General features: G+C 52.7%; 3 protein-coding genes across 4 annotated transcripts; 1 reads left to right on the top strand and 2 right to left on the bottom strand.

Annotated features, from left to right (window-relative positions):
- Positions 1-483: 483 nt before the first annotated feature.
- Positions 484-12,435, bottom strand: CDC34 (cell division cycle 34, ubiqiutin conjugating enzyme). The gene is made up of 5 exons (XM_054013796.1): positions 12,121-12,435; positions 5,360-5,446; positions 3,892-3,989; positions 3,252-3,386; positions 484-1,555 (listed from the first exon to the last, which is right to left on the bottom strand). The coding sequence occupies exons 1-5, from the start codon at positions 12,295-12,297 to the stop codon at positions 1,345-1,347; spliced, it is 708 nt and encodes a 235-aa protein (XP_053869771.1). The 5' UTR covers positions 12,298-12,435; the 3' UTR covers positions 484-1,344.
- A 2,460-nt stretch (positions 12,436-14,895) lies between these two features.
- TPGS1 (tubulin polyglutamylase complex subunit 1) lies at positions 14,896-17,047 on the bottom strand. Of its 2 annotated transcripts, none has more exons than XM_054013629.1 (2): positions 16,562-17,047; positions 14,896-15,821 (listed from the first exon to the last, which is right to left on the bottom strand). In XM_054013629.1, exons 1-2 carry the CDS (start codon positions 16,969-16,971, stop codon positions 15,290-15,292), a joined length of 942 nt encoding a protein of 313 aa, XP_053869604.1. In that variant the 5' UTR covers positions 16,972-17,047; the 3' UTR covers positions 14,896-15,289. The 2 variants fall into 2 exon arrangements, with proteins under 2 accessions (XP_053869604.1, XP_053869605.1); XM_054013630.1 differs by having other exon boundaries at positions 16,592-17,047.
- Positions 17,048-17,356: 309 nt separating this feature from the next.
- On the top strand, positions 17,357-21,788 carry LOC128828798 (putative zinc finger protein 286B). Its single transcript, XM_054013748.1, has 2 exons — positions 17,357-17,450; positions 18,747-21,788. The coding sequence occupies exon 2, from the start codon at positions 18,764-18,766 to the stop codon at positions 19,439-19,441; it is 678 nt and encodes a 225-aa protein (XP_053869723.1). The 5' UTR covers positions 17,357-17,450; positions 18,747-18,763; the 3' UTR covers positions 19,442-21,788.
- Positions 21,789-23,320: the final 1,532 nt, after the last annotated feature.

Below are 23,320 nucleotides of genomic sequence, written 5' to 3'. Positions count from 1 at the left end.
GAGACTGCAACATCTCAGCAGAGGCTGAACTAAACCTGCAGCCTGCCTGCCTGGACAGCAGCCTGAGTGCCCTGCAGACTAGGTCCTGCTGCAGGGATGACAAAGTCCCTGGCCAGACAATCCTTGGCCCTCAAAGGGGGCCGTGGTGGGGGATACAGTTTATCACTTGCGTGTTAACAGAGTTAGTATGTAGTCATAACAGACAGCAGGAACCTATTCAACAGCTCCCACTTGTCACCCCCAACACATGGGAGCAGATGCTTATTTATTGGCCTCGCTTTGTTAGACCCTTTTCCAGTTCACTCAGGGCAGCTTGTACTGTGTACTGCAGAGATCTCTCTCCCCGCAGCCCCCCCATTGCTGTTGTAGCCTTGGAAGACTGGAGATAAATATTCAAGTCCCACAGGCAAGTCTCCAAACCTCAGAGGCAGAGCACCACACCATGCTGAGGCAGCACTCCCTAGTGGTCACATGCCACACGGCTATTCCCTGAAAGTACTTTATTAAATACTTCGCAAAAAACAGAAGCCAAAAGATTGAAAATTAACCCCCCCCACCTACCCAGTTAAGAACTAAAAACTCCCCCCACCCCAGGCTTGTCAGTGCAGCCCTGATGTTCTGCCCAGGAACACTCTTCACTTCTCCCCATCCCTGCTAGCATCACACTAGGCTCCACTGCCCAAAGCAAGGCAATTGCAAAAAGAGAGGCTCCCATGTACAGTGGCAGAAAGTAGCTAACTTACTCTCTAGGGCTTATGAGTCAAATGCTGGCTTTGCAGCCTTTTGAGCATACTGCCCTCTGATGGCCTGGCCTGGTTCTGCAGAGCCATGCCAGGATGAAAAAGCTGATGCTGGGGAGGGACCAGTTACCACGATGATCAATTCCATATTGATTCGTTCATAGACTGCAGTGAACTAGTCATAAGCACACACATTCCCCCAACCTCTCCACCTCCTGCACATAACCTTTCACCAACGCTGCAACCTCCTGGAAATCATTTCTCCTGCGCAGGATTTAAGACAAAGACACACATCCCCAAGTGCCCCACATGATTTGCCAGGTTGTCTGTCACGGTCTCCTTAGTGTAACCAGGCTTGCTAGGTTCCCAGCTCAAGGTGGATTTGTAAATGCTCCATGGATTCACCCCCCCACCCTCATGGAAGTTTATAAAACAGGGTTTTTACAAAGACAGTTGTGGTTTTTCCTTTACAGCAGAACAGTCTCCCTGTGAGGTAGAGAGTTAATTTCAGGGCTGACAGATCCTAAATTCAAGCCAGTTTGTGTGTCCTAGTTGAGGTAAAATTCAATAGTTTATGATAAGTTTTGCGATTGCCAGAAGGGCGTCAGGATTCCTCGTTGCCAGAATCATCCTCATCGCCATAGCAACTGTCTGCCTCCTCCTCCATCTCATCATCCTCGTAGTAGTCGTCGTAGAAAAGGTCTGAGCCTTCGTCCGGGGCTGGAGTCTTGGTCTTCACACAGTACTCTGCCAACGTGGTGGGGACCTTCACGCCATCCCGTTCAGCATCCACCTTGGTTCCCAGGACTTGCTTCCTGAAAGGAGCAAGGAGCAGATGAGAACAGGGCAGAGACACGGAGCAGTTACTCAATCAAGGTCCGAAGGCCAAGAGAGGTGCCAGCCCTGAAGGCTGAAGTCTTCCACAGAGCTGGACCTGCTTCCCTCGTTCTGTCCTGCCAATGAGCACTGATGCATGCCCACACCTCTAGGGATAAAAAGGCAGGCTGGTCTCCAGGGTCTACTCTGTCACACCTATCTCATGCCTGAGGCCCCTTGGTCATTCACTACTCTGTGTCAGCAGCTCTTGTCAGGCCTGAAATACTCACTATGCCTAACACATGGTTGTCATAAGCTGCATCTAAACTGTGTCTGGTAAGATATCGTTGGAAAACAAGTAGCACACTGATCATTAAGATTCTTGCATGGTGTATGTTCATGGTTCATACAAAGAGTCATGAATATGTGCTAGAATTACGTTTGGCTCAATCTGCCTTGGATAAAGGAACGTGTATTTGTTTGTCTGACCAGCCTGGCTGTCAGGCTGAGACAATAAAGGCACATTTACATAAAGGGTAAAGCCACCAACCTGGGGAGTCTAAATCTCACATAAGTAACTGAATCAACTGATTTATACTACTTGGTACATGTTGTATCCAATATTACTGTAATGTCTTATGAAAGCTAATGACACTGGCGATTAAGATCATTGTGACATCTATGAAGTAACACTATATGAGGAAATATCGATACTCAATGTTATCATGCCTTAAAATCTGACCAAAACACAAGGAGAAACAGATTCTCCCTTCCTCCACTGCCGACAGGAGGGAATAAAATAAATTAATGGAGCTATCCTATCTCCTAGAACTGGAAGGAAACTTGAAAGGTCATCGAGTCCAGCCCCCTGCCTTCACTAGCAGGACTAAGTACTGATTTTTGCCCCAGATCCCTAAGTGGCCCCCTCAAGGATTGAACTCACAACCCTGGGTTTAGCAGGCCAATGCTCAAACCACCGAGCTATCCCTCCCCCCATCTACCTGTCTCTAATGAAATGAAGCAAGGTGCGACCAAAAAAATGGAAACTTAATTTACATACAAATCAGCAGAGCGATGGGAAGTCCGACATGAGGTCATCCTGAGGACCAGGCAGTGAGTTTGGGAAAACATAAGGAGAGAAGAAGCCATTTTGCCATCCATCACTGGACAGACACAAGGGGCCAGCCCAGAGCTCTTGCGAGCTGATAAAGTGGGTCCTTCAACCAAGGGAGATGAACGCTCTGGGAACTGAATCTAAGTGAGAAACCTGCTTAGGCGAAGACTTGCTCCGGGCCCCGCACTAAGTCAACGGGGCAGAGCAGGTCCTAGAACCCAGGTTTGCAGACAAACACAACAGAGTTTTTCTCTCTAGACCACCACTTCACACCCAGCCCAGGCCCTTTGCCATAGAGTAGGATCTGCATTGAGACCTCTGCATGCTTTGTTCTCTGCAGAAATCCACGTCTTACAGTCCCCGACCTTCCTGGTAGCCGTGAGCTTTCACGATGTTAACCAACCGGGCAGTACAGGACTACAGCAACAGTGGAACAAGAATCCCTCCTGCATTCAGTCACCCCAAAGTCTATGCGGGACCATTTAGATAAACACTCCCAAGCAAGGTAGTCTAAACAAGAAGCTCCTCCCCTCTTGTTTAAATGCAAGTTATGAGAAGGCGGAGTTCAGCTTGCCACACACCTGATGATGTCGGTGTACTCCCGATCCTTCCCTTTGGTGTCCTTCCACTTCCTGTACATCACAGAGGCATCCACATTTGCGGGGGAGAAGGTGTTGGGCTCATTGAGCAGTGAGATCACACTCAGAAGGATAGTCCTGAAAAACAGTTAACGAGCGGTAAGAGCCAAGACAGGAGTTCGGCCAACCTGCACCACCCAGATCTGAGAGGGGCTGGAAATCATCTTCTCATGGCGAGGAGTTTAACAGAACCCGGTCAGTTTGCAAGAGCACCAGCCACTTACACTGCATGTCACAACCGTGACCACATCCTAACACCCACGAGCAGGCCAGACGCCATGACCTTCTTAAGCTGAAGGAGAAACCGAATGCCAATCAGAAGGCAAGCTGGTCTCTGGTGCACGAAAGACCTGAATTCCTTTGCCAGCTTACGCGGCCTTTCAACAGTGCTGACATCCAGCCTGTAAGAAACTGATTTGCTTTTGAATTTCTAAAGAAATTAAATCCAAGTATTTCCTGCAACCTCTAGGATTAGAAGGGCTTTTCCCAGCTGTTTTCTTCAGGCGCCTCCTCCAGCCTCTGCATCAGATCTGCTAAGCATCTCGCATCCAATGCGTTCCCCCCTCCCTCCTCGAGGCCTTACCGTACATTCTGGGTGGGGTTCCATCGCTCAGAAGGCAGCTCCCCGCTCTGCGGGTCATCCACCGGAGGGTGGAGAATTGAAATACAGACATCGCCAGTCTGAAAGCACACAGAGGGAGAGAGAGAGAGTCTATTTACAGAGGCGCTGATGTCCCAACTCCGGGCACTCCAAACCGCTCTACAAGGTGGTTGATTTATTGTGCCTGTTGCCCTGTTTGCTCGCCCCCCCCCTTTTGCTTCCAGGGCAGATCTGAGGAAAATGCCACCCAGTGGCTTACGAGTAACTGGGAACGGACAGCCAACCACTGTCGCCAATGCCCAGAGAAGAGCCAGGATCAGTTTAGCTGTCCTTTCTTCAGCCACATCTTGGGGAGCAAGTCCCAGGACAGGGACCTCAAGGCTCTCCTGGCCTCCCCTAAGCCAGCAGCTCAGGCAGATTTCAATTAGCCTGAAAGGCCTCACAGAGCAGGGAGTGAGGTGTCTTGCTATGACAGATCCAGCAAAGAACCTTCCCAAGCTGAACTGTACTGAGATGTGCCTATGGGCTGAGCCACTACAGATATGACGCCCTGGGGAGTCTCTTTAGGGAGAGGTTCACTCCAATCACCCCTGCAGTGACGATTTAGAGCACTGATCTAAATCACACCCACTACCCACCTGCCAGCCCTTAAGAGTACCGGAGATTGCCAGAGTTACTACAGGACAGGTAACGGATGGCAGTCAGTGACTTAGGAATGAGGAGTCATTTGCACAAGGGAGAGGGATAGATCAGCAGTTTGAGCATTGGCCTGCTAAACCCAGGGTTGTGAGTTCAATACTTGAGGGGGCCACTTAGGGATCTGGGGCAAAATCAGTACTTGGTCCTGCTAGTGAAGGCAGGGGGCTGGACTCAATGACCTTTCAGGGTCCCTTCCAGTTCTATGAGATAGGAATATCTCCATATCTCTCTGTCCTGGGACACTTGAAGAGAAGCCCTGCCTGCGTGGGCCGTATCCCCCAGTGCTCTGAATGAGGCGCAAGTACACACAGAGCACTGAGTACCCTAAATATTTTCTGCAGCCAGCCACATTGAGAGTCCCGGAAGTCGCTCGCTCAGTATCTCCCCATGGAACTTACAGGGCATGACCACATTCCAGCCAGGCGCTGTGGGCAAATACAGTAAACATGGAAGACTGCAAGACTGGACAGACAGACTAGTTCTGGAACGGATTCCAGGAAAGGAGATGAATTGTCGGAGCCCAGGACAAGCCTGGGCTGGCTGCTGTGTTTCCAATACAAACTGAGAAAGGTACAAGACACTTCCAGGAGAACCTCAACGTATTTGCTTAAAACCGTCCTCCACTACAGGACATGTCAATACAGGCTGGTGTTCGACACCGAGGTCAACACTTCAGTGCGATCCAGAGGACTTGGTGCCACTGCAGCAATTGACTAGAAACCCAGATGAGAAGACAGTCCGTGTGACGTACCTCATAGATGTTGGGGTGCCACATTTTGGTCAGGAACCGGAAGGCGGGGGGCGAATAGGGATAATCAATAGGAAACCTGAGACGAGCCTGTGAAGAAACAAAGGGTTCATTAGTGGCAGTGGTGGGGGGTCATGGCCATGCTGATGCTTCTGGGGGAGCCCCAGCTAAGTCTGTACACAAAACCAGATGAGGTGTGCAAGCATCCCCCCCCACTGGCACTCTGCACACAGGCAGGAGACAGACCCCTTCCCCTGCAGCTCCAACAAGAAGTGACCATCAAGCCTCATCCAGAGGGAGCACCAGTACCACTTCCCGTGCAGTAGCTAAGTCCAAAGCTCCCAGCTTCTCTTTACTACTGCTGAGTGGGGGAGGAAGCATGGTTGAGTGGTTAGAGCACAGGCACAGAAAATTAAGAGTACTATTCACAGCTGAGTCATAGACTGGGACCTGGTGCAAGTCACTAACCCTCTGCCTCTTTCCCTACCTGTGAAGTGAGGATGATAGCTTCCCTAGGGGTGGAAGGATATGACCACTGCTCATAATAAACACTTTCAGATCTTTAAGTAGACAGTGCTAATGAAGGGTCAGATATAAACCAGCTCAGAAGGATTTTAGGCACTTTCAACTGTCTCGGGTGTTAACAGTCCCCTGAAATCCCTCCCCTTGGAGAAGTGGAGGTCATGCCCTGCAGGTCTAGTGGAACAGCTCTGCATTGCTGGATGGAAGCCATGTAATCCCATACCCAAGCCTTATCCCCTAGGAAGGGGAGTGCCTTGCTACTCAGCAATACTGGCTGATGAAAGAGGCATCCCTATAATGTTGAGGCTTCCAGGAAGATATTGACAAGAACACTGGGGGTCTGAGCTTTGGCAAAGATTCAGAGCGGAGGACAGGGAGCCCTCCCAGGTGGATTTATGGCACTTTTGGGAGGGGACTTTCAAGAGATCATGGCAGTCTTGCCTCCTTATCAAACCTGCTTCCTTGTATTCCCCATCCCACCACCAAGCCTCCCCTTCCCTCTTCAGGAGACCCAGCCGAGTGCCAGGTCTCTACCATTTCCCCAGAGTAGATGATTCCCTCCCAGGTGAGGGATGAGTCACTGCTCAAGAGGCCAGCCAGGTATGGGAGAAAACAAAACAAACCACGAGACTCTTGTGGCAACAGGAGGAAATACTAAGATGGTACCAGAAAATTACCCTCCGGACAGTCCTTGTCATACAGGCATTAGGGCACTGCCCGTGGATCAAATTCTTTTCTCCTCAGATCCATGGAGGGGCATCTTCAGACAGCCATGCAGCCTGGTAATTAGGTCAGGTTTGCTGGCAGTCACTATGTTTACCAGAGAGACAGAGTGAGACAAACTTTGTTCCTGTGATATAATAATAGCTCTTAAGGCAAGAACTTCAGGCTTTCTGCCTAACAAGTTCTTCAGGGTTAATTCCTTTAGAGACAGGAAATAGCTAAAATGGGTTGAGCCTCTCCCCTGTATCTAAAAAGATGGAATCCACCATCCTAGATCAAGGCAGCGCCTCAAAAACCCTGTTGAAGTCTGGATGAGAATTTGCAGCTCTGGGTCTTCTTGTTCCACACTCTGAAGTGAAACCAGATCAGCACTCAGACTCAGGGCTTTTTCTTAGTTGACAGGAACACAGAAGTCTGGATTTAATGAGTTGTTTTGTTTCAAAAGAGAAATTCAGTTTGGGGCCTGGACACAGATCTAGTCAGGACTGGATAACATTTAAAGGCACACCATAAACCTAGACTCGGTCTAGAACTTTCAACTGCTATAGCTACAAGAGTTTTGTTTACCCTTTACAGAACTTCCAGAAACATTCATCGATCAAGCACTTTGCTCTTCTAGAGCAGTTTCACGTTAGGACCTTAAAAGCTCTTTACAAAGATTAAGCCTCAGGTCAGGCAGGTAAGTTTCACCATTCTACAGATGGAACAATCAAGGCACGGACAGGTTAAATAACTTGCCAAGTTAGTGGGGCTGTGACAGAGTCAGGCATATAACTGAGGACTCCTGATCCCAGTCATGGTCTCCAACCACATCCCTTCCCAAATGCCAGTAACAGCATAAAGAAAAGAGCTGACAGTGTTATAGACCTGGTCCACACTAACCCCCCACTTCGGACTAAGATACGCAAATTCAGCCACGTTAATAATGTAGCTGAATTCGAAGTACCTTAGTCCGAACTTACCGCGGGTCCAGACGCGGCAGGGAGGCTCCCCCGTCGATGCCGCGTACTCCTCTCGCCGAGCTGGAGTACCGGCATCGACGGCGAGCACTTCCGGGATCGATTTATCGTGTCTAGACCAGACGCGATAAATCAATCCCAGAACATCGATTGCCTGCCACTGGACCCGGAGGTAAGTGTAGACGAGGTAAGTGTAGACGTACCCATAGGGTGGGGAGGAGTTTTGTTGAAAAGGATCAGCAGTTTATTCAGCAGCAGTCTTTGAGGATCGATGCAGAAGCCAAGGAGCCAGACAGGTTAGGAGCTGCCATGAAATAAGATCTTAGCCTGATCCAATTCCATGAATATTGGCCCATCCTGGGACAGACATGCTGTGTCAGTCCCAGGATATTAGAGGGACCAGGTGGTATCTTTTATTGGACCAACTTCTGTTGTAAGAGGGAGAAGCTTTGAGCTTCAACAGAGCTTTGCTTCAGGTCTGGGAAACTTACGCAGACTGTCACAGCTACATAAAAGATGGAACGGATAGTTTAGCATAAGTTAACACGTTCCAAGGGACCACTCAAAGTGAAGTGGCCCATTAACATCCCTAATAATAGGGAGAAAGGAAGGGGGAAAGCAGCTGGGGTGGGGGGGTTGTTAGTGGTTACAGATTGTTATTCCACGTTCCTTGCATTTGCCACCCCCCCTGCCCCCATTCCCCAAAAAGGGAATTGCAGAGAGACAATAGATACGTGAAACATGATGCTGGTCTCAGACACCGCTCTACACCTGAACACAATCAGCTAAATCTCACAGGACATTCTGAAATGAAGGCTCCTGCTCCCAGTCCAATTTATTAACGAGAAATAAAGAAAACAGCCTCACTCCCACTGTGGCAGTGCGCAGACAAAAATAGCTCGAAGGACTAAAGCCAAGTGAGCAGCTAGCGCATGTCTGCACAAAACCACCACCTCACACAGAAGCTGGTTTTGAGACCCAACCATCTGTTCGGCCTATTGGTCAAAGCTGCAGCTAGAAGAGCTGAGGTTAAGCATTAACCGTCAGACTTCCTATGTGACTTTAAGCAACTGGCTCAACTTCTGTGCCTCAGTCCCCTGATCTGCAGAATGGGAACAGTACCTTCCTCCAGTACGGCTTAGCGGTCAGTAAGCTACCTGCAAATCTCAGCTCTTGTGGGGAATTGAAGCTTGGTGATTAATGCAAGTTGATTTAATCCCTAAGAATAGCTGGTCCCCGTTGAGAAAGACCAAGCAAAAACTGGCAGGGGTGCATACTTTAGATGCTAAAAATAAACCCCTATGAATTTTGCACATCAGTCCAGCTCTCCAGCAAACTGAGCCATTGCAATGGGGTCCTCTTGCAGGCAGTAGCAACAGGGAATCCAAGGATTAAAGCAGGCCATGGAGACAGACTTTCACTCAGCCTTCTGAGTCAGGGATGAAATCACATGCAGGGTGGTGTGTGGGAAGCCAGCAACATCCCTGCCAAGTGCTGTACCCTTCCCTGTAGAGCCAGGACTCCAGTCTGTTGGCACACAGACTTTCCATGGACATTAGAGCCATACAAAAAGACGTGCAGCTTCAGCGATGTCACTAGGTAACCTAGGGGTGATGCACCATCCCTGTGGGGATTTCCAGAGACAGATAGAGGAGTGCCAGCAGTAGGCTGCACACAGCAACAAAGCATTCAGCTCTCAGAAAGGACAGCACGATCCCTGACAGATGAAATGGCAAGATTAAGGTTTAAAATGTGTTGTAACTTTCTGAAGTGCTTTACAGCCGAGTCCCTGGGGTCCTGTACGTGAGAGTTGAAAGGTAAAGCCTGTTAAGGAACAGTGCCACCTAAAAATACTTCTGGCTCAGTAACATTCCTGCAACACTGGATGGCATATTCTCACCTCACCCCATCTCTGTGGTCCCAGCCCCACCATCCCAACACAGGCGCCATTCAGGAAGGTAATCACAGACAAGGTTTAGGACACTTTTGTAATTCCAACCTGAACAGCACAGGATGTTGTCTTACTTCACCGGGCCATCGGGTAACAGACATTAATAGATTAGTGTAAAACGCAGAGACATATGCTTTGTCACACTGGATTCAGACAGCTTTCGTTGTCCCACCCGCCCCCAAATGGGCCTGAATTCGATCCACAGTTGAATGGGCTTCCTCCTCCACTCCCCATCACTTTTCCCTGCCAAACTCAATCCTCAGTCGCAAGTTAGATCTTGGGTCAAAGAACTCTGCACAACTGTGAGGAGGAAGGGGGGTTATTACTGGGTCTACTGTCTCTTTAAATATGTTACCATCTTGCCTTCAATCGCAGTCCTTTGTTTGACTATTCTGTTCTCCGGGACAGAGAAAGAGGGGTGAAAAGAAGGAGTTGGGACTTAGAAACAAGATTTTTTGCATAGCTTCATATTGTTCAGGCTCCCCCGTCCCCCCCTCCCCACATGGACAAGGCCGTGCTGTGAGCTCTGGTCAGAAACAGCAGAAGTTCTCGGAATAATCCCCTTTGTTGCGCTAGCAAGGATCAGAACAAAACCTTCCAGAGGCAGAGAGTTCCCAAGAAAGGGATCCTTGAAAACAACAGCACTTTGCTATGAACTGTGCATGCGGACATTAACACAAGTTCAAGGAGAAGTCCGCCCCCCCATGCAGGGAGCTCAGTCTATTGTCCATGGATCAATGTATTGGATAAGAAGACAGGTATAAAGGGGAAGGCAAGAGCTGTTGAGGGGGTATGTGTAAGCATTCAGGGATTCCAAGGGGAGCCATCGTAGCCTCACAGAGAGCCTAGATAGGGCCAGGCAACTCCCAGCCCAGCCTGAAAGATGGGGCCAGGCAGGAGACTCATCTACAGTTTAGATGGCAAACCAGGTATTGCCGTCTGCCTGCCCAGGCCCAGGGAAGAGGCACCTCTCAGATTCTTGGACCCAGCTGACTCACTCCCTGGGCTCATTTCCACTCAGTCATCCCCAGGGTTGAGAGGAAGGGGAAGGAAGGAGACTGAGCAACTTCCCGGATTGCACAGACTCAATATTTACATACACACCTCCTCTATATGTCACCCAACAGACACACACACAGACACCCCCAACCATATCTCCAGAGGCCTTCATTAAAACAATACCCCCACCCCCTTGCTCAGAAGAAGGACCTACATTCTATCACCAAGAAACAGCTCACTAGGCCTGAACTTCTCTTCTCCACATACAGGGCCTCAGTCCTTTGTCTCCATCTTGGCGTAGGGTATGAGGAGCTGTGACAACGCTAGGAGACCCTCACAACCCCCCCCCCCCCCCCCCCCAGGACAACAGCAGCCCTCCACATGGCAGGCAGAGGGGAAGCAGCTCCTAGAGGATATGAAAAGGGTTTCCTCTAATGGTCTCTCCTCTACCTATGGACCAGGTGGGGAGCAGGTCCCCAAAACTACTGGGAATTAAGCCCCCTCCTGGGGGAGAAATTACCAGGAAAAGCAATCCCCACCCAAACTGGATCCCTCAGCCCCCTCCAGCTCTCAGGGCAAGTCCCTCACCTTGGAGGGAGAGCTCCCCTACCAACAGCCACCTCAATACCTCCCCCCAAAAGAACCAAAGACCCCCCCCCCAGCATCGCTCTCATTAGAAAAGCCCCTCAAGCTTCTCTGACATCCTTTGATGTCACCCCGCTAAGGGGCAGAGGGCAGGAACCCTCTCAGTCACTGCTCACTGGGGTCCTCTCCAGCTCCGCCCATCCGCACAGGACCTGCCCCAAACCCCACGGGACGAACCCCCCCTCCCATCATGGGACACCACCCCTAGGCCAGGCCCCTCGCCACGGGACCCCCGAATCCCCACGGGACCCCCCCCCCAACAAGCCAGGCCCCTCGCCACGGGACCCCCCCCCCACAAGCCAGGCCCCACGCCACGGGACCCTCCCCCCCCACAAGCCAGGCCCCTCGCCACGGGACCCTCCCCCCCCTCACAAGCCAGGCCCCTCGCCACGGGACCCCCCCCCCAACAAGCCAGGCCCCTCGCCACGGGACCCCCCCCCCCAACAAGCCAGGCCCCTCGCCACGGGACCCCCCCCCCCAACAAGCCAGGCCCCACGCCACGGGACCCCCCCCCCCACAAGCCAGGCCCCTCGCCACGGGACCCTCCCCCCCCCCCACAAGCCAGGCCCCACGCCACGGGACCCTCCCCCCCCACAAGCCAGGCCCCACGCCACGGGACCCCCCCCCCACAAGCCAGGCCCCTCGCCACGGGACCCTCCCCCCCCCACAAGCCAGGCCCCTCGCCACGGGACCCCGCACCCGGCCAGGCCCCACGCCACGGGACCCCCCCCCCAACAAGCCAGGCCCCTCGCCACGGGACCCCCCCCCCACAAGCCAGGCCCCACGCCACGGGACCCCCCCCCCCCACAAGCCAGGCCCCTCGCCACGGGACCCCCCCCACAAGCCAGGCCCCTCGCCACGGGACCCCCCCCCACAAGCCAGGCCCCTCGCCACGGGACCCTCCCCCCCCCACAAGCCAGGCCCCTCGCCACGGGACCCCGCACCCGGCCAGGCGCCCCCCTCACCTTGAAGTACCCGCCCTCGTAGTGGGTGTTGGGGGGCCCGAAGATCGCCACCTCCCAGTTGTACAGGTCGCCCTCGTCCACCAGGGTGACCCGGAACCCCTCCACGGGCTCCTCCTGCAGCCCCTTCAGCTCCAGCAGCAGCGCCTTCTGCGAGCTGGGCACCAGCGGCCGGGCCATGCCGACAACCGAGGTAGGCCGCGGAGAAGCCGGGGACTCGCCTGAGCGCGGCGGCCGGGCGAGCGGGATGGCGCCTTCCGAACCGCTTCCTCCTGCGGCTGCCGGACTGAGCCGCTCTCGCGCGCGCGGGGCACGACGGGACCTGTAGTTCACTGAGTGGGGTGAGGGGGGGGAGCGACCCCGCCCACCGCGCTCGCGCCAACCTATGGGAGGCTCAGGCTCTGGGCGCGGGGGCGGGGCCGGGCGCGGAGGGACTCCAGCTCCCAGCAGCTTTTGCGAGGGAGGCGGGGGATTTGTGACTTCACGGAGGGCGGGGGTAGAGGAGGGGATACCGCCCCCTAGGGGAGGCGGGGAGACAGACGCTGGGGAGAGAGGCGTAGGGAGGGGCAGTGTGGGGATTTGGGCCCGGGAGGGGGGCAGGGAGAAGGGGAATTAGAGCAAGAACAGGATGGGGGCGGGGAGGAAGAAGGGGACAGGAGCAGGGGGAGCTGTGGGGGATTTAGAGGGGCAGGGGCGGAGATGGGGTTGGGCTGGGGTTCTGTTTCCACTGGAAAGTAGGGGACAGCTGATGCGTAAACAGGAAACGCTGAAGCAATGGGCTTTGCTGAGACTGCAACAGTGCTGAGCAGCTTGGCAAAACACATTAGCCCTGCACATGTTCTAGGAAAGAATCACGCTGTATTTCCTAGCATGATTTGGCGTTGGGATTTGAGCTGGATAATATTACGTACATCACATGCCCCCCAGCAACAAGACTGCACGTTTACTCCTGTCACAGCCACATAGGGTGACCAGATGTCCCGATTTTATAGGGACAGTCCCAATTTTGGGGTCTTTTTCTTATATAGGCTCCTATTACCCCCCCCCCCCCCCCCCACACACACACACACCCTGTCCCGATTTTTCTCATTTGCTGTCTGGTCACCCTACATCCACAGCTGGGCAGCAGAGAACAAAGGAAAGGGGCCCTATACAGCCACTGAGTCGGCTTCCATCAGAATAGCCTACAAAGGAAATGTTCTTGAAACCTCTCAACCTCCTTGCCCAGGAAGGGAAGGCAAGGAAGCTGCTGTAAATTAGTTGGGAATGACCTCAGCTGCCATGTGATCTGTTATACAGGAGGTCAGACTAGATGATCACAGTGGTCCTTTCTCTCACCTTAGAATCTATGAATTAGCTGCTTAGAGCACAGAACCGTGAGCCAGGAGCCCGGGTTGTATTCCCTGCTCTGCCTCACTCACTAAAGCAGGGCAAGAAAGGTGGCTTCTAATGTTGGGTGACCAAATTCTAACCTCAGGGACCTGATTGGCAGAGCTGCTGTTAGAGGTGTGGGTCCTTAGCATCTCTGAAAAAAATGAAGCCCTAGCATAGGTACTGGAACGAAGGCTGCTGGGGGTACTTCCTTACCCCCCTGGCTTGAAGCGGTTTCCATTAGATACAGGCTTTACAGTTTGGTTCCATGGCTCTCAGCACCTCTACTATAAAAACTGTTCCAGCCCCCCTGAGCCCTAGATGTTAAACAATGGGCAGCCCAAATCAGAGGCCTCTTTTCAAAGTCTCCTCCTCTATTTCTCCCTCTGCTGCCCCTTTCTACAAAATGGGGATGTTTCTTAAATTCACAGGGGGCTGCCAGTGCTTTGAAATCCTCATAGAAAGTGTGCTATAAAATGCAGCATTGCTGAGAATAAAGGCTACCATGCAATTAAGAAAGATGTTTACAGCCAAACTAAAAGTTTAAACAGTTTAATGTCCTCTAAAACAAATCATTGCATTGCATGAATAATCATAGATCTAAACTCACAAATAAATAAGGTCTGGTCCAACCAGCATCGCCAGTTGAAGTAAACATCGCAAGGGAATTAGAACTTATCCTGTTTTTGCTTCATTGTCAGGTGTTTAAATTCCAAATTTACTAGCAAATCTTTAATATACCACAGTTTTGCTTTATAGATGACCAGTCACGTATGATCTCTGCTTTTTAGGGTCCAGATTACAGGATGCAGTTTAGTAATTTGCAATATGATGAAACACTCAGAATAGTTTAATGCTAATATAGGGTTCTGAAATTCAGCCACTGGCCAATCAAAACTAGCCTCTGCTTTTGATGAAATCTCATTTCTTGCCAGATATTTGTCATCTTACCTATTTAATAAAATCACATCCCTTAATTAATACACTTAAATAACACTTCAGATCCTCCAAGTGCTGCATTTACTTGTTATGCCTCACCACAACCCTCTGAGGAAGGTATTACCCCCATTTTATAAACAGGAAAAACAGAACCTAAGTGACTTGCCCAAAGTTACAAAATATATCCGTGGCAGAGCAGGACCGCAGCTCAGAAGTCCTTAACGCCCAGTCCTGTGCTCAGGCCACACATTTTTAGTTTCTAGCACTGCCCTGGAATTCCTGGGCTTCCCTGGATGTTCCCCAAGCTATAAGCAGAGGTTTACAATACCAATTGAAAATAAACAGGTTTCAGAGTAGCAGCCGTGTTAGTCTGTATCCGCAAAAAGAACAGGAGTACTTGTGGCACCTTAGAGACTAACAAATTTATTAGAGCATAAGCTTTCGTGGGCTACTGCCCACTTCTTCGGCTGCAGTAGCCCACGAAAGCTTATGCTCTAATAAATTTGTTAGTCTCTAAGGTGCCACAAGTACTCCTGTTCTTTTTGTGAAAATAAACAGCCATTTTAAAAAGGGAGATTCTCAGTTGTGGATATACAAGCCAGCAGATCAAATGCTACAGGTGGCTGGCATTTAAGGTGTTCAGGATGGGATTAGGAGGTGAATAGGAAATTTAAGACAAGCATTCTCTAGTCAAGTAGATCCAGAGGTCTTCAGGCAAGGACAGGAACTGGCAGGCCCACCTTGCTCCCCCTATGGCCTACTATGGCCACCTGAAGTCCCAGGATTTGATGTTTCCCCAGAATAATCTGCTCCATTTGAAGCGCTAGCAGAACACAGGGAGTGTTGTCCCCATTGGAGAGTGTCAGTCAATGGGCTTTACTTTTGCAATGAATAGGGCTGTGGCTTTCTTTAGAAACTCTTCCCTGTTCATGGAGGAACAAATCTTCCTCTCTAGCAATGCTTTGTCCATGGCCAAAGCCAAACAGTCTGGTCCCAGCTTGGAGCCGGCCTCCAAGTAACGGATGGGCACAGAGAAGTCGCTGGCTCCCAGAGCATCTTCCAGAGTTCCCAGGACCGCCTGGCAAACCCTTTTATCCGCCATGCCAGAACCATCATCAAGTACGTCGTACAAAGTATCTGCCTTGGCCACAAACTCGAGCAGCACAACGCAGCTGAGCACCCCATAGCGGAAGACATCAAAAGGCACCGCCTCATGGTCCCGGCACTGGATCTTCGTCAGCAAAGAAGAAACAACCTCTTCGGGGGCTTCCCCATCTTGGCAGATCTTCCTGAGCAACTCACTGTAGATTCTCCCATTGACACCTGGCTTCTTCCTCCTGCCTCTGGCACTCAGGCACTCGTAAGCCATGCTGACGTTGTTGTGAAAGGCAGTCCTGCCACGACACACAATCAAATAATTTGTTAGCACCCCAGGGTTGACGCTGGTGGGGAGGGGGAAATTCCAAGTTATAGATCCACGGCTAAAGGAACTGCGACCAAAACACAACTGGGTGAAGCTTGCAACAGTCCTGTCCACCTACAGTTCTGGACACATTTTCCTGCCATGCAAGATGAATTATACTGAAGAATATTGAGCCCCACACCCACTAGCTGCCAACGCTCCATCCTCGTTAATCCAGTGCTCTGGACAGCAAAGCAGGGCACACGGATTCGCTTACTCCTCAGAGTGGGTGAGATGAATAGCACTTAAGCGGATCTGGGCCCAGGGGTAGTTTCCGCTCACACCTGATTTGCAGAGCAACAGTCCCCTGCCCCACACCTGCTGTGCAAGGCTGTGGCACGAAGGACAGAGTAGTCAAGGATGAGCAGGCTAAAGACACTGCAAACCCCCATGGCCCCGCTCTCTCAGCAGACTGTAGGGACTACCACCCCTGGCATGAGCAGACCCCCTCAACTAACAAGACAGCAGGAAAAGCCCAGTATTAATACAGCCATGAAGACTCCAAGTCCCATCCTGTATTGCTTACCCGTCAAAGCGGCAGCCTCACAAAGACTACAACTCCCAGAATGCTCTACTCGCCGGGCCAGAGAAAGTTAAATCGGGTCTGGCTTGAGGCAGGCCGGGAGTTGTAGTCCCGCGTCGCACCCCCTTCACCCAGCTCACGCTCCGCACCTGTGTGAATGGTGGGCCAGGCGCACGTACCACAGGGCCCGGACGAGGCGCTGCTGCTGCCTGTGCCGGTCCGCGGCAGCACCGCCCTGGGGGCCGCTCAGCACCAGCTTTTCGAAGTAACTGGCCAGGAAGGAGACGGGCTCCTCGGGCCGGGCCTCCAGCACCTTCAGCAGCGCCTCCCGCACCATGGACGTCACCCCGGCTTGGAGCAGGAACTCGGCCTCGCTCTCCGGCTCCCGGCCTCCAACTCCTGCCCGAACCGGCTCCACGAGCCCGCTCCCCGTCGCCGGGGCCGGGGCTGAGCGCCGCTTCTCGCAGGCCGCCATCTTGATTGTGGGCAGTGAGGCCACTCTGCCGCCATCTTGACTGCGGGCTACCCATCGCTGGGTAAGGAACAGTCTGCCCGCCATATTACTTGCTGTCAGCCAATCAGTGGGTGAAGAAGACCGTTGGTCGCCATCTTGCACCCAATCAACCGGCGAGGGAAGCTGGTGGCCGCCATCTTGCTCCAGTCTAAGCCAATCAGAGAACGCGCTGGGGGTTGCCATCTTGACTGTGGGCAATGAAGCGTGGTCGCCTCCATCTTAGTCCTGGTACCTTCAGTCCCTATGGCCCTGGGACTGCGGTGCCCCGCCCCCCCCCGGTGTCTACATCCGGCCACACCCCGGAAGAACCTCGGCTCCCATAGTTAGTGTGGGCAAATGCCCCGCGCCTAGCAACCGGTACCCAAGGACGCTGACCTCTGACCTGGGTTTCTATATCCGGTGCCCTTTGACCTCTTTCCTCACTAAGGAAGTGGGGCGGGGGACGGGGTGTGCCGAGGAGCCGAGCGCCAGGTAAAGGCAGGAGCTCCGTAGTGCCTCTCCTGCCCCGGGCCTGGGGGCTGCAGGTAATGCGGGTCCGGTGTTCTGGGGGAGCGGGAGCCTGCCCGTGGTATGACCCCCCCGTGCTCTGGGCGGGGGCTGGAGGTTCTAGGGTCCCCTTCCCCCCCCCGTTTCGGGTGTGTGTGTAACAGGCCTGGGTTCCCCCTTGGGCGGGGGCTGTGGGAGAGGGGGCTGGGCTAGTGGGGGGGCTGGATCCCTCTAATCATGGCGTGCCGGGGGGCGCTGGGGGCGCCTGGGGGAGGGGAGATGTAAGGGGAGGATCCCTCCCGCCCCCTGCCATGTGGCTCGCCTAGAAGAAGCCCTTCCCCCAGGTGGGGCGCGTCACGAGGCGTGGGGGAGTCGGGGCCCTGCACCCCCCACTTCCTGCGGTTCACTGGGACTCTCAGCCAGCCAGTAAAACCGGTTTATTAGGCGGCAGGAACGCAGTCCAAGCAGAGCTTGTAAGTACAGAAAACAGGACCCCCCCTCGGGCAGTACAGCTTGGGGGTGGGGAGCCCAGACCCCGGTGCTGGGCCTCCCTCCATTTCCCCGCCTAGCTCCAGACTGAGACTCCCTCCAGCCCCTCCCCTGCCCTTTGTCTCTTTCCCGGGCCAGGAGGCCACCTGATCTCTTTGTTCTCCAGAGCCTTCAGTTGGCACCTTGTGGGGGAGGGGCCCAAGCTATCAGTTGCTAGGAGACAGGCTGACGACCATTCACCTGCCTAGGGCTCTGCAACAATCGCACACCTTTATCGCACCACCTAGATACTTAAGAAATGCATAGGGGAAACTGAGGCACCCACACAGTATTCAGAGAAAACATTAAGAACATTCCCACTTTGTCACAGGCTGTGCCTAGTGGGTAGAGCAAGTAAGGGAAGCAGGAGTCCTGAGTTGTTTTTCCCCGCTGTTACTGTCTGACTGACATTTCTCTTCCTCCCTTGCCCCAGGTGTATAATGGGGTAATCTGACCTATCTAACTGGTGTGGTGAGAGGGAAGGGTACTAGAGAAAGGGCAGTGTGTGGTTAATAATAAAGCACGTGCTCACACTTCCTCCTCCCTCTTGTCTGCATCCTCTTTCCCAGCTGTTCCTTTTTTTCCTCCCGCTCTCCCCTTCTTTCATGATGCCTCCCGCTTTCAAAGCTGCTTCTGTCGTTAAATCTCTAGCACTAATCACTGGAGTTTTCAACAGCCTGAAATGATGCCCCATAAGTGCCTGTGTGAGACTGGAAGGTCCTCAAGGTGGGAACCTTGCCTTCTTTCATGCTTTGTAAAGTGCAAAGCAAGCACATACAGTGTTATATAAATCCTTGCTTTGCCAGGTGTGATCTCCAACCTCATGGAAGCAGGGAAAAGCCCTTCAAAGTCCCCAGTCAGGAGAAAGCGGAGGCGATCTCAGCGGCTCCTCAGCCGTGCGGCTGTTCCCCTGGAGTTCTACCGCTGCGACATCTGCAAGAAGGACATCAAGCACCTCTCCAACTTCCAGGAGCACCAGCGCATCCACACGGGCGAGCGGCCCTACCACTGTGAGACCTGCCAGAAGAACTTCATCCGCTGTGCTGACCTCATTAAACATCGCCTGGTCCACTCGGACAATCGGCCCCACTGCTGCGATGCCTGTGGCAAGCACTTCAAGCTGGCTGGGGACCTAGCCAAGCACAGCAAGGTCCATTCGGACGAGGCGCCCTTCAAGTGCGACGTGTGCGCCAAGCGCTTCAAGCGCACGTCCTGCCTCATCAAGCATCTCCGCATCCACACTGAGGAGAAGCCTTTCAAGTGCTCCCAGTGCAGCAAGAGGTTCAAATGGGAAGCCTCAGTCAAGGAGCATCAGCGCATCCATACAGGCGAGAGGCCTTTCAAGTGCGAGCACTGCCCCAAGAGCTTCACCCACTTCTCCACCTTCCTGCAGCACAAGAGAACTCACCAGGACCAGAAGCAGTTCCGCTGCAAATGCTGCTCCAAGTCCTTTAACCACAAATCCAACCTACTGAAGCACCAGCGCACGGTACATGACTAGGAGCGAGCGAGTTCCCGGTTCCTGCTTCCATGCAGCTGTGATCAGTCTAACTTGCTTAGGCTGCCCCAGTCTTGGAGTCTGCCCATTCTCTGCCGGAGGCTGCGAATGTGCTGAAACCCAGTACAGAAGCTGGGCCTTAAGGAAGGGAAGCAGAACCTTGAGTATGTGTGATAAGGAGACTGGGGTTTGGAGTAGCTCAAGTGCCATGCCAGTTATAATGCTTCCCGTTGAATAGGAAGCTGTGGGCAGTGGCTGTGCACAGATACTGGTGCAGGAGCTGCTATCAGATGGCTGGACTCTGGTTTACAGTCTAACCAAAGGTTCCCTTGTGATCTCGCTTCTTAAACATCCTTCAGGATGGTGACACTTGTCAATTTAATCCAGGACAGAGATCTTCTGTGTTCCAAGCTCAGACATGAGCAGAGCGCTGCTAAGCGATGCTGCCGTCTGTCCCACAGATGCAGTCGGTCTTTCATACACTACACTACAAACTGCAGTGGGTGTCTTTGCTTCTGCTGCCTCTGTTTAGCCTCCCTTTTCCCTCATCTTGGTTTCAATGCTGTAGGAATATGCCTAGTATATCTGAGGTCTGGGTGAAGGGAAAAAGGGCTGCTAGGGCCCGGCATTCCACCTCCAGGGGGTGGCTTGTTTTTGACCTGATGCAGCCGTATTATCATTGTTCCAGGCACTCTTCAGACCGATTCCAAACAGAATGGTTTGCAGGAAGCAGCTGCATAGTCTGTTTGATGGAAAGAGTGTTCCTGTGGCCACTTAGTTACCGTAAACGCTGCCTGCGGCTGCTTTAAATCACGAGCCTGTCAATGTCGTGTTTTTTATCACGCACCTACCTCAATGTGGCCGTAGCGCCTTCTGGGTGGAATTCTGTACCATGTCCCTTAGGGGCTTTCGCTGTAATCTGATTGCCACTGTAGTTCAGTTAAGCTCATCCACTTTACTGTGTTCTGCACTGATGGGCAGACCTTGCAAGCAAAGAAGGTCCCCACCTCCAAGAATCTTTGATCTAATGCTTTATGCTCCAGGGTGTGGGTGTTGGACCTCTACTTCCTGACAGAAGAAGGGTTGGGGAGCAAATTTGAGAGGGGAGGAGTGTATGTGAACCGCTGGAGATTTTCCCTCTTTTCCCCTAATACACACAGCTCCCAAGGAGGGATGGCTCCAGCCCAATGACAGGGTTTAACTTGAAAGTCTTTGAGTATTTTCCCCTGGTCACTAATAAACTCATAACATTAATTCTACAGAACTGGGCCAGCATAACTCATTCTGCCCGCAAATCGTCAGGGACGTGAGGGCCACTCAAGGGGGTTTTAAACAAAAGCATCAAAGGAGGAAAGGATTGCTTGATTCCTACCCCAAGCTAGAGCAAGGTGGGGGTCTGAGGTCAGCTACAATACAGCCCCACTGTGCTAGCACAGGGGCCTGACTTGTAAGCACAGATGTGCATTTAGATGCCAGAGTTAGGACTTGGTCCACTCTTCTGGAACCAAAAGCACTGCTCTGAACCAAATTGCATCAGTGCAGAGACAAAGGGGCTTTTTGGCTTCACCAAAAGGTCAGGGAAGGAAACTCCCCCATGGGAGCAGCGTACGCCCCAATTGGATTGCCCTTCCAGTGGTGTAGCCATCCCTCCATTAATCATGGTAGAAACGTGGGGTGTGACCTCTTTAAACTCTGAAGTTTGTAGCTTTGGTTTAAACAGTCTTCAGTCTGGCAGTGGGTTCCCAGAAGGCATGGGACATTTCAGCCACAGTCAGGATTGACAGAACACTGGCCTTTCAGCTCAGCTGCTCAGGGCAACAGTGCCAGTCATAACTGTGCAGTAGTCCTAGTCCAGTTCCAAATGGATCACCCAGAGACTGCCCCACAACATGCCATGGGTTGAGTGAGCTGCCCTCTGCCTGTGAGAAGTGGAGCTGGGAGGCTGGTGGAAGCTTTCCTGCTACCTGTTCTCTGAATAAAGGTTTCATTGTTCAGCGCTGGTCACTTGAAACAGCAGCACAGCACCCATCTCTGATCAGTCTCCCTCCCAGCAGGCAGGGATCAAAAGTCTCCTCGTATCTAAAGAAAACTTAAATGGAGCAGCTGGCAACTGGATGGTGTTGCCCTTGAATCTGCTCTGTGACAGCAGAATGGGTAAGTGGCAGTGCCCATGAGACCCGCCTGCAGCAGACGGGCTGTGCTTTAACAAGAAGCCTGTTACCTAACTTGACGCTGTCCTTGGTTGCGGCTTTAAAACAGCGTTTTCTGCAGGAGCCGGAGGAGGGGCCCTTTGTACGTGCAGGGATTTGTTTTGGTTTTTAAATAAAGTGGGTTTTTTTTTTGGCTCATACATTCTGAACTCAAAGCAACAAACCTTGGCTGCTAATAACGGGGAACATAGCAGTAGCCTGCAGTCTTTCCAACTTAGCTAGGACTTCATCTGCTCTCATGCTACGCAGGCCTGGGCCAGGGCAGTGTTTGGAGGGGGAGACCTTTAGGTAACACGCAGGAACTGGTGTTGATTTTAGGAGGTAAGAGCACTTCCCCGCTGTACCCCACTGCGGCGTTGGAGTGCACTGCGCTGCTACAGCTCACAATCAGAGGGACTACAGATCGGTAGGGATTTTTTTTTTTTAACTGCACCCATTCTGGTTGCTGAGTACACAAGCTGTGAGGCCTTTGTTAACCCCAGTATTCTAGCTTTCATTCCAACAGGGATAACTGTATTCTGTTGCATTAATATCCCCTTCCAGCTGGAGATGCAGGAGATCTCCTTTTCGTTAAATGGGGGTGGTGGTGGTGGTGGGGGGGTGGTTGCTGCAGGTGGCAGGTTCCTGAGCAGTGCTGAGTCTGGTATTTGTTCAGTGGAGCAGGGAGGTCAGAGAGTGGAAGGAGACTCCACCCGCCCTCGCTGGGACATTAACTTCTGACACACACGGAGAAGTTGCCCCAGAGCAATGGTAGTTTTCCAAGAGCTGGGGCCAGAGACAGGAGTTCTCTGCACAAGGAACAGAGGCAGGAATTGAGTGCTTAATTCCAGACACGCAAGGCCCAAGCTGTCACTTTTCCTGTACTATGGGGAACTTGCATTGAGATGGGCTGTAGCCGAGTTCTTCGCAAAGGGATCTTGTCCTTTTCTCCCGTGTCCCCAACCTGCACCGAACCTTGCCAGGGATGGGAGCAGCTTTCTGCAGTTCTGGCCCCAGCCGCCACATGTCTGGCAGGCAGCCTGAGAATGACAGCTCTGAGTGCTGCAGCTGCAAGGAGAAACAGGACCAACTCTGCCATGGCCAATGACCCAGCTGGGCTTTCTGTGCTCTCCCTGCTTCCCCAAGGTGACCTACTGGGCTTCATACAACACCACAGCTTTCCCTGCAGGGAGAAGGCCAGACTCACTTCCTCACTTGGCAGCTGCTTCGGCCACAGTCCTCCCCGGCTGAGCACAAACACTAGGCCACCTGCAGGAGTACGAAGGTGGGAGGACTGACCCTACTAGGCCCAGGGCTGTTTCACCCCGCTGGGCAGGAGGGGGGGCGTGCTTTGCTAAAGCACCTATTGACTAAATGGGCTGGTTCCTGATTGCTCCTTTATCTCTGCCCTTGCTAAAGGTGGCATTGCTTCCCGTGCCCTGACCAGGCTTGAGTTCAGGAAGCAGGATCCCCCATGCAGAACAGCAGCGTTTGCTCTGGGAAGTTTCCCCAGAGGCCACAAATGGCAGCCCAGGTGCCAGCTGTGGGGATTTCCTTGCCGAGCTGGTTACATGTGAACTAGTGTCGAGAGACCTGTTGCTGTGTCAGAAGGAACTGAGACCAACGGCTAATGGGAGAGGCCGGGAGTGGGTGGAGCACGGGTGGCGTAGTTCTGGTTTTTGGACTCTGGGAG

Source organism: Malaclemys terrapin, chromosome 24 (assembly GCF_027887155.1).
Source record: "Malaclemys terrapin pileata isolate rMalTer1 chromosome 24, rMalTer1.hap1, whole genome shotgun sequence".
NCBI lineage: Eukaryota > Metazoa > Chordata > Testudines > Emydidae > Malaclemys > Malaclemys terrapin.
Note: the sequence above shows the minus strand (reverse complement) of the source record. Positions and strands in the feature narration are given on the sequence as shown.